This window comes from Sphaerodactylus townsendi, linkage group LG10 (assembly GCF_021028975.2).
Source record: "Sphaerodactylus townsendi isolate TG3544 linkage group LG10, MPM_Stown_v2.3, whole genome shotgun sequence".
In the NCBI taxonomy this organism is placed as follows: Eukaryota; Metazoa; Chordata; class Lepidosauria; order Squamata; family Sphaerodactylidae; genus Sphaerodactylus; species Sphaerodactylus townsendi.
This window is the reverse complement of record NC_059434.1, coordinates 59,367,539-59,385,932: the sequence shown is the minus strand read 5'-3', so window position 1 is coordinate 59,385,932 and position 18,394 is coordinate 59,367,539. Positions and strand designations below refer to the sequence as shown.

The window sequence follows — 18,394 nt, the reverse complement described above, 5'->3', positions numbered from 1 at the left end:
GGTGGGGGGGGGGGGGGGTGGGGGGGGGGGGGGGTGGGGGGGGGGGGGGGTGGGGGGGGGGGGGGGTGGGGGGGGGGGGGGGTGGGGGGGGGGGGGGGTGGGGGGGGGGGGGGGTGGGGGGGGGGGGGGGTGGGGGGGGGGGGGGGTGGGGGGGGGGGGGGGTGGGGGGGGGGGGGGGTGGGGGGGGGGGGGGGTGGGGGGGGGGGGGGGTGGGGGGGGGGGGGGGTGGGGGGGGGGGGGGGTGGGGGGGGGGGGGGGTGGGGGGGGGGGGGGGTGGGGGGGGGGGGGGGTGGGGGGGGGGGGGGGTGGGGGGGGGGGGGGGTGGGGGGGGGGGGGGGTGGGGGGGGGGGGGGGTGGGGGGGGGGGGGGGTGGGGGGGGGGGGGGGTGGGGGGGGGGGGGGGTGGGGGGGGGGGGGGGTGGGGGGGGGGGGGGGTGGGGGGGGGGGGGGGTGGGGGGGGGGGGGGGTGGGGGGGGGGGGGGGTGGGGGGGGGGGGGGGTGGGGGGGGGGGGGGGTGGGGGGGGGGGGGGGTGGGGGGGGGGGGGGGTGGGGGGGGGGGGGGGTGGGGGGGGGGGGGGGTGGGGGGGGGGGGGGGTGGGGGGGGGGGGGGGTGGGGGGGGGGGGGGGTGGGGGGGGGGGGGGGTGGGGGGGGGGGGGGGTGGGGGGGGGGGGGGGTGGGGGGGGGGGGGGGTGGGGGGGGGGGGGGGTGGGGGGGGGGGGGGGTGGGGGGGGGGGGGGGTGGGGGGGGGGGGGGGTGGGGGGGGGGGGGGGTGGGGGGGGGGGGGGGTGGGGGGGGGGGGGGGTGGGGGGGGGGGGGGGTGGGGGGGGGGGGGGGTGGGGGGGGGGGGGGGTGGGGGGGGGGGGGGGTGGGGGGGGGGGGGGGTGGGGGGGGGGGGGGGTGGGGGGGGGGGGGGGTGGGGGGGGGGGGGGGTGGGGGGGGGGGGGGGTGGGGGGGGGGGGGGGTGGGGGGGGGGGGGGGTGGGGGGGGGGGGGGGTGGGGGGGGGGGGGGGTGGGGGGGGGGGGGGGTGGGGGGGGGGGGGGGTGGGGGGGGGGGGGGGTGGGGGGGGGGGGGGGTGGGGGGGGGGGGGGGTGGGGGGGGGGGGGGGTGGGGGGGGGGGGGGGTGGGGGGGGGGGGGGGTGGGGGGGGGGGGGGGTGGGGGGGGGGGGGGGTGGGGGGGGGGGGGGGTGGGGGGGGGGGGGGGTGGGGGGGGGGGGGGGTGGGGGGGGGGGGGGGTGGGGGGGGGGGGGGGTGGGGGGGGGGGGGGGTGGGGGGGGGGGGGGGTGGGGGGGGGGGGGGGTGGGGGGGGGGGGGGGTGGGGGGGGGGGGGGGTGGGGGGGGGGGGGGGTGGGGGGGGGGGGGGGTGGGGGGGGGGGGGGGTGGGGGGGGGGGGGGGTGGGGGGGGGGGGGGGTGGGGGGGGGGGGGGGTGGGGGGGGGGGGGGGTGGGGGGGGGGGGGGGTGGGGGGGGGGGGGGGTGGGGGGGGGGGGGGGTGGGGGGGGGGGGGGGTGGGGGGGGGGGGGGGTGGGGGGGGGGGGGGGTGGGGGGGGGGGGGGGTGGGGGGGGGGGGGGGTGGGGGGGGGGGGGGGTGGGGGGGGGGGGGGGTGGGGGGGGGGGGGGGTGGGGGGGGGGGGGGGTGGGGGGGGGGGGGGGTGGGGGGGGGGGGGGGTGGGGGGGGGGGGGGGTGGGGGGGGGGGGGGGTGGGGGGGGGGGGGGGTGGGGGGGGGGGGGGGTGGGGGGGGGGGGGGGTGGGGGGGGGGGGGGGTGGGGGGGGGGGGGGGTGGGGGGGGGGGGGGGTGGGGGGGGGGGGGGGTGGGGGGGGGGGGGGGTGGGGGGGGGGGGGGGTGGGGGGGGGGGGGGGTGGGGGGGGGGGGGGGTGGGGGGGGGGGGGGGTGGGGGGGGGGGGGGGTGGGGGGGGGGGGGGGTGGGGGGGGGGGGGGGTGGGGGGGGGGGGGGGTGGGGGGGGGGGGGGGTGGGGGGGGGGGGGGGTGGGGGGGGGGGGGGGTGGGGGGGGGGGGGGGTGGGGGGGGGGGGGGGTGGGGGGGGGGGGGGGTGGGGGGGGGGGGGGGTGGGGGGGGGGGGGGGTGGGGGGGGGGGGGGGTGGGGGGGGGGGGGGGTGGGGGGGGGGGGGGGTGGGGGGGGGGGGGGGTGGGGGGGGGGGGGGGTGGGGGGGGGGGGGGGTGGGGGGGGGGGGGGGTGGGGGGGGGGGGGGGTGGGGGGGGGGGGGGGTGGGGGGGGGGGGGGGTGGGGGGGGGGGGGGGTGGGGGGGGGGGGGGGTGGGGGGGGGGGGGGGTGGGGGGGGGGGGGGGTGGGGGGGGGGGGGGGTGGGGGGGGGGGGGGGTGGGGGGGGGGGGGGGTGGGGGGGGGGGGGGGTGGGGGGGGGGGGGGGTGGGGGGGGGGGGGGGTGGGGGGGGGGGGGGGTGGGGGGGGGGGGGGGTGGGGGGGGGGGGGGGTGGGGGGGGGGGGGGGTGGGGGGGGGGGGGGGTGGGGGGGGGGGGGGGTGGGGGGGGGGGGGGGTGGGGGGGGGGGGGGGTGGGGGGGGGGGGGGGTGGGGGGGGGGGGGGGTGGGGGGGGGGGGGGGTGGGGGGGGGGGGGGGTGGGGGGGGGGGGGGGTGGGGGGGGGGGGGGGTGGGGGGGGGGGGGGGTGGGGGGGGGGGGGGGTGGGGGGGGGGGGGGGTGGGGGGGGGGGGGGGTGGGGGGGGGGGGGGGTGGGGGGGGGGGGGGGTGGGGGGGGGGGGGGGTGGGGGGGGGGGGGGGTGGGGGGGGGGGGGGGTGGGGGGGGGGGGGGGTGGGGGGGGGGGGGGGGGGGGGGGGGGGGGGGGGGGGGGGAGGGGGGGATTGGGGGGGGGGGGGGGCGGGGGGGGGTGGGGGGTGGGGCGGGGGGGGGGGCTGGGGGGGGGGGGGAGGGGGGGGGGGGGGGTGGGGGGGGGGGGGGGGGGGGGGGGGGGGGGGTGGGGGGGGGGGGGGGGGGGGGGGGGGGGGGGTTGGGGGGGGGGGGGGAGGGGGGGGGGGGGGGGGGGGGGGGGGGGGGGAAGGGCTGGGGGGGGGGGGGGGGGGGAGGGCAGCGTGGGCGGGGCTGCGACGCCCAGCAGGCGACGACGAGGACACCGTGAGTGGGGCGGGGAAGGGGGAAGAGGCGGCTCCGTGCGGAGCCGTCTGCCGGCCTCCGCTTCGCCTGCTCGCACGCTTGCGTGCGAACAGGCTTGCGCCCCCACGCCGCCAGAACTCTTGGCGGCGTGGGGGCGACTGGAGGCCGTGCGGAAACGGCCTATGTGAAACCAAGAGGGAAGAATGCAGAAGTGCCCGCTTTCTTTCCCCCTCCATTTCATTGAGAAACCCAGCGGACGAATGATGATTCTTCAGTCACAGTTAACAAATTAGTCGAGTCCACGTGCGCTCAAAGCTACGTGCAGACGCGTGATTTCCTGGTAAAAAATGGCAGAAGGAAATGCTGCATGCGCATCGTGCATGCCCTGCAGTGCCCTGATTGGTCCACGTCACGATGTGCATCGGGAAATTCAAACCCGCAGTGACCCCCGGCTTCCCCACTGCCTCACTCTCCCCCGCAGGGTTTTCAGAAATGTTGCTCGACCATCCATGGGTCGACATGACGCGCGCTGAGGAGGACAGAGAGCGGCAGAGTCTGGATCGCTGCGTTGCTGCCGCTCAGGTAGTGGGGAATGCAGCAGGCCCCCAGTTTATTTGCCGCAACTACCACACATTGAAAGGTGAGTGGGGAAACGACCAGAGTTAAATCCAGCAACTCATTCCATTTAGCCATCCCATTTACCCACCCTGGATATCCGATTACCTACCCCAATCCCCATATTCCCTCCCCAAGTAACTGAGGAGTGGAAGAAAAAATGGTTTCCACATAGTGACACTCTAGGCAACTTAGGACATTATCCAGGAGTATTATCATATCCTTCCCAAACTCTACCCTCCCCAGAATTACCCCAAATTCCCAGCATTTTCCAATGCAGTGTCTGGAACTCTACATTAACTACCGGTAAGTAATCTTCCTTCACCAGAACAAGCCTTCTCCTCGCTTTGTAGAAAGGCAGCATTGGATCAAAGGAATCATAAACTTTTTGGCATTCAAATTAAAAAGTCTCAAGTGGTAAACATCTGTTTTAAAAAATCCTCGACTGAATGATGAATATTATTTCATAAATCTCATCAAATAAGGCAAAGGGATTTTCTATAACTTTTCCTTTGCATGCACGGTTGGCAGTTTGCTGTCCTCAGATTTTTGGATTATGAGCCAAAGCACTACTTTATGTGCCTTTTCTTTCGTTTTGAAAGCTACTTTTTGAAATTCCATTTTCTTTCTTCTTCTGTAGGGCATTTGAAGATTCTTTTTTATTTTATTAGTAATACTAGCATTTTTATTTTATTTTTGAGAGCCAGTGTGGTGTAGTGATTAACAGCAGGTAGATTCTAATCTGGAGAACCGGGTATGATTCCCCACTTCTTTACCTGAGTGGCAGAGGTTTATCTGGTGAACCAAATGTGTTTCCGCACTGCTACATTCCTCCTGGGTGACCTTGGGCCAGTCATAGTTCTTCAGAACTCTCCCAGCCCCACCTACCTCACAAGGTATCTATTATGAGGAGAGGAAGGGAAAGGAACTTGTAAGCCACCTTGAGTCTCCTTACAGGAGAGAAAGGTGGGGTATAAATCCAAACTCTTCTTCTTCTTCTTCTTTTACTAATAGGAACTTGTACTTTTCTTTCTGAAGTTTTGTGTCCTGTCTCTAGTGTAGAGCTAGATTGAGTTTCTTTTCAGATTGAGGTACAGTGAGCTGTCTTTTCCGGTTTCCTGAAAAAGTGCTTGTGGTTTACCAGGGCTTTTTTTAAAAAGCCACTGCATTATGTTCTTGCTCTTGCTGAAACAGTTTATTCATTTCAATTGTTGGTTTTATTCTTTTCCACAACTTTTGAGACATATATGGCATATCTGTGGTATCTAGCTAGGAGCCATACATGGACGGAAAGAGTTGCTTTACAAGCAATTCCTTTCCCTGATCCAAAAACCCAGGCTGTGTATATATAAGTCCTGGTCCAATTATGTTCTAAATCATTGGTTCCCAAACTGGGGACCAGGGACTTCCAGGAGGCTGTGGAGTAAGTGCCAGAGGTCCATGAATCCATACACATGCTACATCTTTAATTTTGATCTTTTTGTCAATATAGTTTTTCTCAATCAATAGATACTAATAATGCCACTGCTGTTAGATGGTTGGTCCATCAAATTGTTTTGTTGTTAAAAAAGGTCCTCATAATTGAAAAGGTGGGGAACTACTGATCTTCCTATCAGGTATTTGTGACAAGAAGATTAATCCTGTCTGGGATTCATCTTGCCTCTCCACATATTTGCATATTTCTGGCTGCTTCACAGGCTGAGAGTTGAATCAATGCTATTTTCACAAGTGCAATGAATTAGATGCATGATTTCTCTCAATAAGTACAATCATTTTCAGCTCAGATATTTAATAAGTGATCGTTTTACTTTATATGGAAAGTTACATTTCAATATGAAATATCAGTGAAAGCAACAGAAAAACAACTATCGTCGAGTCACACAGGGCTGCTTTTCAAAGTGCGCAGTCCACCAACATTTCTCTGAGTTTTTACATTCATATGCAAATGCCACATGAACAGAAAGCTCATCGCAATGTGTCTTTCACAAAGCAGGACTACACTGATTTTCATTCTCCAGGCAGGTCTGGAATGTGGTACCACAATCACAGAAATCACTGCCACCCCCATTCACCAATGACTGCATGTGCTCTGGGGACAAATGCCATGGCTGGGCTCCCGTTCGGTCACATGGGGTGGAAAATCATCCCCACGCCCCTCCCCCTTCCCACCTCGGCTGGCCCTGACCGCGCCAGGCTGCTCCTTCAGCCGACGGAGACCGCGCCAGCTGAATGAGCGGCCTAGTGGGATTACAGCAGGGTGAAACTCGGCCTGGCCCCACCCCTGCCAGGCCCGGTGGAGGCTGCAGCTGGGCACCCTTCAGCCCTGTCTGCCAGGTCTCTCCAGGCTGCCCGACACTGCCACAGGCTCAGGTAAGTAAGGTGAAGGGGCATGTTGGGTGTGGGGGTGCCATTTTGCCCTGGGCGCCATTTCCCCCACTACACCTCTGACACACAGCTAGTACTCCATATTTTACAATGCCCACAGCATCATGTGAAGTGAGAAGTATGTAAATACTGAAGAAATGTCAGAATTCCCTGAGAAATGATGGGAAGTTTGAGGATGGGATTTGGGGAGGGACTTTTCTTTATAATTGTCTTCCATCTGCCCTACATTCTTCTACCCCAATGCATCGGAAGTAGAAATATGGCTGCCAATTCCAATTTGGGAAATGATGGGAAACCTGAGGGTGGAATTTGAGGAGGGGCATCAGTGGGAACAGATTTAAGTGTTAAAAAAATAAAGCTTTCTAATCAAAGATAATAGAAATACTGAAAAATAATTATTCATACCTTGTTGAGACGATTAATTTCACCTTCATAATGCATTTTCTTTGTGTTTGCCAAGGCAGTTTCTTTTTTCAGAAGCCTATTCTCTTCCTTTAGGGTATTTTTATCTCTCTGGAATGTAAAAACATACAGATATGCTGCTAAAGTGCAGATGGTTGCTTTTCTCAGGGTTTCTCCCCTAAGAAAAACTCTAGTCTAATAGCTATGATGGGTATTTATTATTATTATTCTTAAGTGTGACAAACTTCTAAGAAAGAAAGCAGCAGCAAAATTGATGGATAGCTCATTCCAGATAATCTAAAGTCTGATGACTACCTTCCATTTCAGACTCTCTTGTGGTGCATATATACATGAATGGAGTACTAGACTAGATCTTTAATATGAAGACATGATCTTGTAAAATTATCTAATTTTTTTAAAGAACAATTTGCTCAGTCCTCCAGTTTCAGGGCAGGTATTTTTTGTGGGTAGAAGGGAGTGGGGTTTTTAACCTAGGAAATTTCCTTCCAGGCATGACCACAGAAATGTTCTGAAGCGAGAATGACAGAGTAGTTATCAGGCCTCCCCATTTTCTTTGCAACCTGTGATTGTATGCAGCCTGTGATTGAGATACATAAACCAGACACTTTTGTTCCAAAGGGGGGAAAAGAGATACAGGCTCTTCACTGGGTACATTTGTCAAATATTGCAGGTTGCTACTGTCAGTAGGCAGTGACAGGAATTCTGTCCACCATAATGGAAAACTGTAGTTTACTGAGTCAATGGGATAGGATTCTGGAAGCCTCTAGTAAAATAATCCACTTTATGCAGTCCAGAGCACTCCAATGGATAGTCTCCCCCTAACTGCCATGGGATACACTTCATATAACTTTTTCCTCTATTGCTTGTCCCTAGTGGTAGCACTGGAAGGCAAAATAGCAGTGAAAGCTGTAAGGGAAAACAGTTAAAGCTGTACGGGAAAACCATGTGCTTTTTTTCAATGTTGTTATACTTGCTGTGAAAAGGATAAATGGAAAAAAACTGGAAGCCAATATGGTGCATAGGAGTGAAAGACAGACTGTATTTAGTGTTCCTTAACCAGGAGAGAAGAATCTGAGCATAACTGCATAGAGGAAAAAGCAAAGCTTCTTCCTACAGCCTGAACCTCAGAAGTGCCTGCATAATAACTCTCCTAACTGGCGGGGGCGGGGGCAGGGGCAGGGGTGGGGACAGGGGGAGAAAATGCAAGAAAAGGTGATAATATGGATTAAAAATAGGAAGACAATTAAAAAGTAGATGAAACAGTTGAGGCTGATGACAGCTTACAGTGTAAGGTCTTCATCCAAATGAACCTGACCAATGCATTGTGAATTGGCTTCCAGGCATGTAAGAGCTGACACAAAGTATAAAATGACAGATCCCTCCTACCATTTCCTGTAAATGTTGATCCCTTGCCAGGGCTTCCAGCCTTTGACATTCTTTCTGCATTTTGTGCCTTTCTTTTTCCAGCTCCCTGACCCTATTCTGCATTGTTTCCAGTATTGTTTTCAGTTCTGTGACCTACAACATAATTATAAAACCAAAGTTAACAAAGTTAGGATACACCAATTTCTCTCAAAAAAAAAATCCCCCAGGAAACATCAGCAGTAAATAACTGGTTGGGTAATATGATGGTCAATGTGGGAATCTAAGGAATGCCTCAAGTTATAAATATATTGCTTTAGAATGGAATTGGTTGACTAGTATCCAATCAGTATTTCAACTTCAGAGTTTTAAGGACAGTCACATGGTTTACTACAAAGTCATACTGAACTGAATTGTCAGAACTGTCTGTAGCAGACTCACTCATTCAAATTTCAACTCCAAATCTCACTGATAATAAGAACACTGGCGTACTTTACAGAACAATTGCAAGCACTGTTGGAAGAACAAAATATTATAAAATACACATTATTCTACCCTTCTTCAAAGGAGCTTCTTCCAGGGCAGTATACATTATTCTTCCCACCTTCATTTTCACAACAACTTTGTGTGATAGGTTAGGCTGAGAAAAATGACTAATCCTAGATCACCCTGAAAGCTTCATGTCACAGTGGCTATTGGAACCCAAATCTTAGTCCAAAACTCTAACCAATACACCACACTAGCACTGCAAAGAAATTTGAAAAAAAGTAGAAAATGGTGGTGCTTGTGGGTTGGTATGTCCTGCTTTAAACACAAACAACCCACTTATGGTTTGTGGGTCTGACCCACAATGTAAAGACCTAACATTGGGAACAGAAATGTTTTAGCCAAGAAATGGGCTGAAGTTTCAGTAAAATAGATTTCAGTTTGCTGGTAATCCTTACTTCTCACTTCTTCCCATGCCATCAGCCAACAGAAGTAATATTAATTAAAGATTGCTATTGAGATGATGGCATGATGCCACTTCTCTCTAGGAAGAATTGTAAATTTGATAGTTTTATCATGGCATTTCCAGTGATTCCTAGATCTGCATGATGTCACTTTTGGGTTCTCCTTGGACATGCCATGTCATCGACAGAGCCTCTATGTCCCCACCCTCCCATATCCTACTGGGTGCCAGCTATCATTGGTCATGGAAATGTTTTAGGTGACTCTGGCCCAATAACACAGTGTTAACTAAGTTACCTCGCAGTGTTCATTAATATATCTATTTAAAATATCCCCTCACTATCTTTTAGCCCAACTGAGGGTCTCCAGGCAGCAAGCATTAAACATTAAAAATAGCATTCAAACTACAAGTATATGTAAAACAGTTAAATGTTGCTATGAAGATAAAACGGAGAACAATGTAAGCCACTTCAGGTACCCAGCAGAGACAAGGAATGGTATAATAAAAAGTAAAATTAATAAAATCTTGTCCATACTTTTTTCAGGATAAAAATGACACCAGATTTGAGAATTCATCCACAATTTCCTGGACAGTCTTTGTTTTAGAATGCTCCATTTGAGTCCTGGTGCTTATCTAGTTCTGTCCCCAAGACACTATGACCCAAGTGGAGTATTCTAGAACAAAACAACCCAGGAAATGACAGATGAATTACCAGATCTGGTGTCATCTTTATCCTAAAAAAGGTATAGCTTTTATAACCTAAGTGGACGTGGAAATTGTTATTCATTTTAATCCAGGAAGCCTTTAAATACAGCATTGATTCACTGTTTAAGATCGACGTATCATAGAGCTCTTAACTAGACAAAAGGAAAAGACTGAATTGTGTTTTTCAATTAATATCACAAAAATCAAGAAACAGTCACAATCAGGGCAGCAATCTAACTCTAGCATTACAGTCATTTTTTTACCTTTTTTTCATAGCACTGCTTCATCTGCCTAAACTGTTGATCCCATCGATTGTTCACTGTCAAAAGCTGAAACAATTAGTCATATTCTTAAAATGTTAAAACAGTCTTATTTTAAAATATATATATATTAATATCTTATTGTTTGATATGTTATTTTATTGATTTAATTTGCCCTGTATTCAAATAGGAGGACAAGAGAGATTTAAAAACAACAACATTGTTATGCTAAGTGCAAATAAGTTACTAAAAAGGTCTGTCAACAACAGCCTTCAACATTTGTATAAAATGGGTCAGGACAGGACTCTTAGGAACAGGGGAAGAATTCCACAGCCATCTGGGAAGGAATCACTAACAGTTCTTCACCTCACAATATCACTATTTGCGTTTGCTAAGATCTGGTTGAGACCTAGCATAGGGTTGCCAACTCTGGAAAATTCCTAGAGATTTGGGCAGTAGAACTTGGCCAGGGTGGGATTTGAGAAGGGGAAAGACCTCAGGAGGATATAATGCCATAGAGTCCTCCCTCCAAAGCACTGATTTTCTCTGGAGGAACTTTTATGTCACCTGAAGATCAGTTGGAATTCCTCGCGATTTCCAAGCCTCATATAGACCTGAAAAATATGAAGGCTGTAAAGTATGGCAGTCTCTGGCTATTTAGGATGTTATGGCCTGTATTTGTTTCCACTCTCTTCATGACTCTAGTTATGTTTTGTATTACTGTATGAACTGTATGGAACATTTTAACTGCATGGAACATTTTAACTGATATCACCTTGCAATGCAAACAACAAAGCCAAGGAAAGTAAAGTACTGAGGCTTCCTATCACAAGTCAAGGAAGTGCCAGGTGACTCATTAATATTTACATTGCTACAACATTAAACACATAACTTCCGACAGGAATTTTTAAGACATACATACTTCCCTCACAGCTCTGAAAGTTCATTTAGTTCATAAGAAGTTGTGAACAAAGCAAGAATTTGCACAAGTGTTTGGGGGGGGGGGCAATTTCTGTCAATTCCTTTTCTTGATGCATCCCTCCTCTTATACAACATCTCACTCTATTTCCAAACATCCCTCCAACCCTCAAAAGGATCTTTTAAATATAAAGATACACATTCCATTCAGTTCACTGAATCCAACCCATAGTGTCCTGCATTGGGATAAAGGTGCTTAGAAGGACCCATCTCATTTTACAGACAGGTTTAACTGATGTGTCTTATCAGCTGGAATCCAAAAAAAGGATGCTTAAAATTACCTCTTTCCTCTGCTTTTCCAGGGATATAATCTGCATCTCCAGCATATATGCAGATACATTCTTTTTTGTCAATAAATGCTTTGAAAAGAAACATTAGATTAGTGAATAGATTAGTTAATCCATTTAAACAATGTCTTAAATGATAGCAGAAAGAACGTTTATTAACTTCTAGTTTTTGAAATTGAACAATGAGAATCTGCTATGAGTAAAATTGGGAGGCTGAGGTAAGGGGAGGGAAGTAACTCAGCGGGGTGTAATGCCATTTGGTCCACTCTCCAAAGCACCCATTTTCTCCAGAGGAACTGATCTCTACCGTCTGGAAAGCAGTTGTAATTCCAAGAGATCTCCAGATCTCCCACTGGGAGATTGCCAACCCTAGTTCCTCTGGAAGGAATGGCTGCTTTGAAGGATGAAGTTTATGGCATTATACACCTGTGACATCCCTCCATTCCTTAAACTCTACCCTCCCCTTGCTCTACCACCAAATTCCTATGAATTTCCTAACCTGGAGTTGGCAACCCTATCTCTTTCCCATCCATCCTATTTTCACCTGCCTCTCTATCTTTTTCCCATATCCTCTCTCATTCCCTTGCTTCATTCTCTCCTTCTCAACCAACCTACCCATCTTCCTTCACAGTGAGGATCAAAGGAGCTTATTCCATTTTCCTCCTTTTTATCTGCATAACAACCCTATGATGCTGTGTTACCCGTTGTTATGACTGACGCACAAAAGCCACACAGGGACTTCATCAACTCCTGTTGCTAGTCTAACAGTGCTATTCCAAGCAGAATTATACACAATTTTGTCCACTAATTTAGAAGACTATAACTCTACTTAGGGTTGCACTGTTAGATACAACTGAGGAGAAAGAGAATGACAAATGGTCTCAAATGTTGTGTAGCATGCTTGTAATTCCACAATCAGGATAGTATTAGATGGGTTTGAAACAGCAGTTTTAGTATTTACAGTAGAGCTTTCTTTCAAAATAATGGAGATACTATACCTTGTCACTGCACTAAAAGCAGAAACTAGTATCCTCAAAGCTCAGTCAAAAACCATTCTCATCTAAAATGGTGATTGTTGCACAAAATCCCTATCCAGTTCCTCTTCCTTTAGTACTCTTCTCCAGCAATTGATAATTTGAGCAGTAACATTTCACCAGTCATAATGGGCTAATATACATCCATTCTAACACAACAAGTTTGACAATGACACAGGGAAGCCACTGAAATGCATAAGTATAACCCATGCCATTTTAATATTTGTGGGGGGTTTTAATGTTTAGGTTTTAGGGCCTAGTGAACAAGAGTTAGTGAACATATGCAGTTGGTAAGTTTGCTCATATATTACCAATTGCAATAGCCCCACCACCCTCAGTCAATCTGGCTCGAAGCAGGAGAAAGAAGGCCCACAGCTTGACTGAGGGAATTGGTTATTTCCTTATTTCCAAGCTGGAGAAAAGACCTGCACCAGCTACAACCACCTTAGAAGAAGTAGCCCACCATTTCTAACTAATATTTTGGACTCCCCTCATCCTTTCTTTTATTACTGGGCACTGTTTTAATACAAAGGAATAACATTTGAAAATAAACAAAATATGGCAACTTGTACTAAAAGACATCAACCCCAATCTTCAAAAACTTCAAAAGACTCCTCAAAACCACCCCCTCCTCTTTCTAAACAGGTGAAAGTTAACATCAGGAACATTCACTGTGAGGCAAGGCTTATAGAGAAAATTTCTGATGATATTAGCTATAGGGGCTGGTGAAATGTCAAGAATAAAGATATTCAGACCACGGCTATATAACCCCAAAAACAATCAATATTAAACAATTATGATTTATTTTCACAGAATTTGCATCATATGCCATCCCAGAGGCTGATGTCAACAAACATTAATTACGAATGCACGTGAACTGATCAACAAACCACATTTTTGTAGTAGAGATATATATAGTTACCCAAACATTATTTTAAACTATTTTACATATCGGTAAGGCAGAAGTATTGCTCCGCCAGTTCATAACTGAGATACTATATGACCCAATCCACATGTGCTGATGTATTTGGACACTAGATAAAACAGGAATCATGATACCATTCATATTTGTAAAATGTTCTGAAGATTTCTCCAAATTAGAAACTTCAAGCAAAATTGAAGGAGGAAACAACTGTTACTATGGTGGGAGGCAGTTGAGGGGGAAAGGGCGAGTTTAACAGTAGCTTTTAGGTGTCTTTTCCCCCTCCAGAGTACTAAAATGAGGTTTAAAACACAAATGACAAAACTTTTGAATTCCTCAGTACACTTATACTAATCAATAATTAGGTACTTACTGGAATCCATTCACAATCCATAAAATGATACATCATCCTATCTCAAAATGAAAGCATACTAATATCACAATCAGGTTTCTCCAGTTGCTGCATCCCCTTACCTCTGGCACACCAACTGATGTTTTGGTTTCATCCATGCCTGCTTGCATCTGTGCAGAATTAACTTGGATCTCGCTTTTACCAAAAGCCTTTACAACAGATGAAGCAAATAAAAACACAGTGGTTCAGGAAAGGAAACAGTAGTTACTAACATAGTAGTTGTTCAGATTTGGAATTCACCAGCTTTACGTACAGAGATTCCAACTCTTTCTGCGTGTGGATTACAGGAGGCAATGGGCCTTGAGTTTTAATAATTTCCCCCTTCCTAACAGGGGCTTCCCAGAATGTCTCAAGCATGTAGCCTATGACTAATGTGAAAAGACAGCAATGTCTTTAGTGTAGTATGTAAACTGCAATTTCCCTATTGTCGCCTGATATTATTCTGAGAGGGAAAGCTGCTCAGATAAGAAAATGAAGAGTACATTTTTCAGTACATTTATCCACCCACCTACCCACATGATAACCATTTCCTATTGGAACTTTGCCCTGCAATTTCCTTCCAGACATACTGTAACAGAACATTAAGCCATACTGTATATTTGGCCAAGTCAGGGAAATAAGTGAGTCATGTTTGATGTAGAATGGGAGTAATGCTTGTGAAAACATCAGAGAAGGAAATGCCCAGCATGAGAAACACTATGTACTGAGAAGCACAAAGGCCAGACAATTTGGTGCCTTACAAACTGGGTGTGGATTTTTTTTTACTCGTAAAAGTTAAATATCCTCAGTTGTTATGATATTGTGGAGTAATAAAGGAAGTGAATGAGTTAAGTTACAACAAAAGAAAAGTACAGCCAGTACGGCGTAGTGGTTAGAATGTTGGACTAGTTTTGAATCCCTACTCCACCACAGAATTTTACTAGGCGATTTTGGACTAGCCACACATTCTCAATCTAGCCTACCTAATCAACTCACGGAGGTGTTGTGAGGATAAAAATGAAGGAAAGGAAAATGATATAAACCGCTCTGGGTCTTCACTGAGTTCAAAGGAAAGATATAAATAAATTAAATAAATGAAGAAAAACTATACATTTCCAAGGGTGTTTTAATGTTTTTGAATGCCATCTGTAAATAATAGTTATAATAGTAGATTTAGGTTTACTGTTAATCATAAGTAGTTGAATAGGTATACGATGAAAAAAAGTATGGATTTTTCATTGTAACGTTCTCTTTTATAAATTTTTAAAAAATTTATCTCATTTTTCTCCCCAGTGGATATTTAAAGTGGCTTACATCATTCTCCTCTCTTTGTTTTATTCTCACAACAACCCTGTGAGGTTGGTTAGGCTGAAAATATGTGACTGGTTCAAGGTCACCCAGCAAGCTTCGATGACAGATTGGGGATCTGAGCTCGAGTTTTCCCAAATCCTAGCCCAATGCTTTAAACAGTACACCACACAATTAAGTTACTTGAAAAGTCTATCAGAAAATTACAGAGTTTACCAGTATAAAACGTTTTCTAGTTAGTACTGAATTTTTATGTTTAGTGCTTTTACTATCATTTACTTATTTTACCTTGCTTTCAGTTTTTACAGATAATGTTGTGATTTTGCAAGTGTCTGTCACAACTCAGTCATAAAAGGGTTAACTGTTTGTATGTAAACAAATTGCTGAAGTCACTGTTTATGACCTGGTCTATTGATGAGCTATTGGTCAGTCAGATAGCCATTGCTTACATGCAGTGGTGAGACTCAAATAATTTAGCAACCAGTTCCGGTGGTTGGATTCAAATAATTTAACAAATGGTTGTTTACAAGCACCATTTTAACAACCGGTTCTGCCGAATCCCACATGTTAGTGAGCACGTACATCTGAAGTTATAAAGTGAACTCTGTTTCTTTGTTTGAACAGACACAACACCATCACCACCACAACCATGAGCATGAGACAGCAGATAGGTACCAAGATGTAACCAAATGTACAGTAATGTAGATGTGTAACAGGAAAGAAAGGATTTCTTATTTTATCTCCATTTTATCTCCATTTTATCTCCATTTATCTCCCTTTATAGTTAGTAAACATATATAAAAAGAAACTGAGAATCTGTCTCTTCTGTTCTACTCTATTAATACATATATATACCCAACACAATTCCCTGGATAGTAGGCTGTTAAAGTAGGGGACCATCCTAGAACAAATATTCTCTCCCATTTCCCTCCCCTCCCTTCCACACAACACTTCCTGCTGCTGCTGCTGCTGCTGCCGCCAGAGAACAGAGGTTTGTTATTTCAAAGCTTTCTTGATATAGATATCTCAAAATATCAAGAGAATTAGAGGCTGGTGTTTTGTGAGTGAGCTTCTTTTCTGTTACTTGAGGCAACCTGAAAAGGTGAGGGGGCAAGTGTGCAAAGCAGGATGAGGAAGAGGTAAGACTGGACATGGGTGGGGGAAAGATCTCCAGGGTGAAGTTCTGCTCACTAGCAACTCTGACCCACTCTGGCAAAAAAGCAAATTAAAAGTCATGCTAAAAGTAATCTGGCTTGCCACAGAGAGAATAAAAAGTGAAAGCAGGGCTTGAGGAAATAAGAAATCTTGCTGCAGTGGACATTTGCCCCCATCACTCATCAAGCACATTGTACATAATTGGTCTAAGATAGACCAATGGTTTGATTTTCAATGGGGCATGTTCACATGGTCAATAAGCATAACAACGCTGGTATAATTTGCAAAACTGTCAGATCACAAAGAATTTTGCAGAAAGAGAGAAGGGAACAATATTTCCATATTTAACGTATCACAGAGTGTCAGCTACATGTTCATGAAATCCCATAATGAGTTAGTGTTAAACCTACTATTTCTGAACATTTGCTGAGTAATACCTAAAGTAAGATTACACAGACTGTCAGAGAATGAAGAGGAAACCCCCTACAAGAAAATGAAAGAAAGCAGGTCTAGGAAAAACCAAGCTTCTAATTTGACCAAAGTTTAGCCAAAGCTTGTCACTAGCCAAGGTACTTCCGAGTTTGCTTGAATGTAGAAACAAGGGTTAATAATTAAGTGGAGCTCTGCATTCTGAGCACTGAAAAGTACTCAAATTTTACAGATGGTGTGATGGACAAGAAGCTGTCCTTCCCCTGAAGGGAAAATCAGTCATTCAGTTGAGCCCAGAGGAGTGCTGTTCCAGCATCCATCCAATTACCTTGGAGAAAGATGAGATGAAGAAGAGGAGGAGGAGGAGGAGGAGGAGGAGGAGGAGGAGGAGGAGGAGGAGGAGGAGGAGGAGGAGGAGGAGGAGGAGGAGGAGGAGGAGGAGAAAGAAGAAGAAGAAGAAGAAGAAGAAGAAGAAGAAGAAGAAGAAGAAGAAGAAGAAGAAGAAGAAGAAGAAGAAGAAGAAGAAGAAGAAGAAGAAGAAGAAGAAGAAGAAGAAGAAGAAGAAGAAGAAGAAGAACAAGAACAACTAGCCTGCTGGATCAGACCAGAGTCCATCTAGTCCAGCATTCTGCTACTCGCAGTGGCCCACCAGGTGCCTTTGGGAGCTCACATACAGGATGTGAAAGCAATGGCCTTCTGCTGCTGCTGCTGCTCCTGAGCACCTGGTCTGCTAAGGCATTTGCAATCTGAGATCAAGGAGGATCAAGATTGGTAGCCATAGATTGATTTCTCCTCCATAAATCTGTCCAAGCCCTTTTTAAAGCTATCCAGGTTAGTGGCCATCACCACCTCCTGTGGCAGCATATTCCAAACACCAATCACACGTTGCGTGAAGAAGTGTTTCCTTTTATTAGTCCTAATTCTTCCCCCCAGCATTTTCAATGAATGCCCCTGTTTCTAGTATTGTGAGAAAGAGAGAAAAATTTCTCTCTGTCAACATTTTCTACCCCATGCATAATTTTATAGACTTCAATCATATCCCCTCAGTCTCTCCTCTCCAAACTAAAGAGTCCCAAAGCGCTGCAGCCTCTCCTCATAAGGAAGGTGCTCCAATCCTTCAATCATCCTCGTTGCCCTTCTCTGCACTTTTTTCTATCTCTTGATATCCTTTGGAGATGTGGCAACCAGAACTGAACACAGTACTCCAGAGAATGCGGTTAGCACCAGTAACTTTATATAAGGGCATGACAATCCTTGCAGTTTTATTATCAACTCCTTTCCTAATTATCCCCAGCATAGAGTTTGCCTTTTTCACAGCTGCCATGCATTGAGTTGACATTTCCATGGAACTATCAACTAAGACGCCCAAATCCCTTTCCTGATCTGTGACTGATAGCACTGACCCCTGTAGCGTGTATGTGAAGTTTGGATTTTTTGCCCCTATGTGCATCACTTTACATTTTGCTACATTGAACTGCATTTGCCATTTCTTAGCCCACTCACCTAATTTATCAAGGTCCGCTTGGAGCTCTTCGCAATCCTTTGTGGTTCTCACCACCCTACATAATTTGGTATCATCTGCAAACTTGGCCACCACACTACCCACCCCTACTTCCAGGTCATTTATGAATAAGTTAAAGAGCACTGGTCCCAATACGGATCCTTGGGGGACACCACTCCCTACATCTTTCCATTGTGAGAACTTCCATTTATACCCACCCTTTGTTTCCTGTTCCTCAACCAGTTTTTAATCCATAGGAGGACTTCCCCTCTTATTCCTTGATTGCTGAGTTTTCTCAATAGTCTCTGGTGAGGAACTTTGTCAAAAGCCTTTTGGAAATCCAAGTAGACAGTGTCCACTGGTTCCCCCTTATCCACATGTCTGTTTACACCCTCAAAGAACTCTAGTAAGTTTGTAAGACAGGGCTTGCCTCTGCAAAAGCCATGCTGACTCTTCCTCAGCAAGTCTTGCTTTTCTACATGTTTAATAATTTTACCTTTAATGATAGATTCTACTAATTTACCAGGAACAGATGTCAAACTGACTGGCCTGTAATTTCCTAGGTCCCCCCTAGACCCTTTCTTAAATATTGGTGTGACATTGGC

At 49.4% G+C, this 18,394-nt stretch overlaps 1 protein-coding gene across 1 annotated transcript in view; it reads right to left on the bottom strand.

Annotated features, from left to right (window-relative positions):
• Window positions 1-18,394, bottom strand: part of TNIP3 (TNFAIP3 interacting protein 3) — a 66,021-nt gene that overhangs the window by 14,297 nt on the left and 33,330 nt on the right. The window contains exons 4-8 of the mRNA XM_048508743.1: window positions 13,480-13,566; window positions 11,044-11,121; window positions 9,788-9,853; window positions 7,895-8,026; window positions 6,491-6,598 (exon numbers count right to left, since the gene is read on the bottom strand). Coding sequence (XP_048364700.1) covers window positions 6,491-6,598; window positions 7,895-8,026; window positions 9,788-9,853; window positions 11,044-11,121; window positions 13,480-13,566 — 471 coding nt within the window. The remainder of the gene's footprint in view (window positions 1-6,490; window positions 6,599-7,894; window positions 8,027-9,787; window positions 9,854-11,043; window positions 11,122-13,479; window positions 13,567-18,394) is intronic.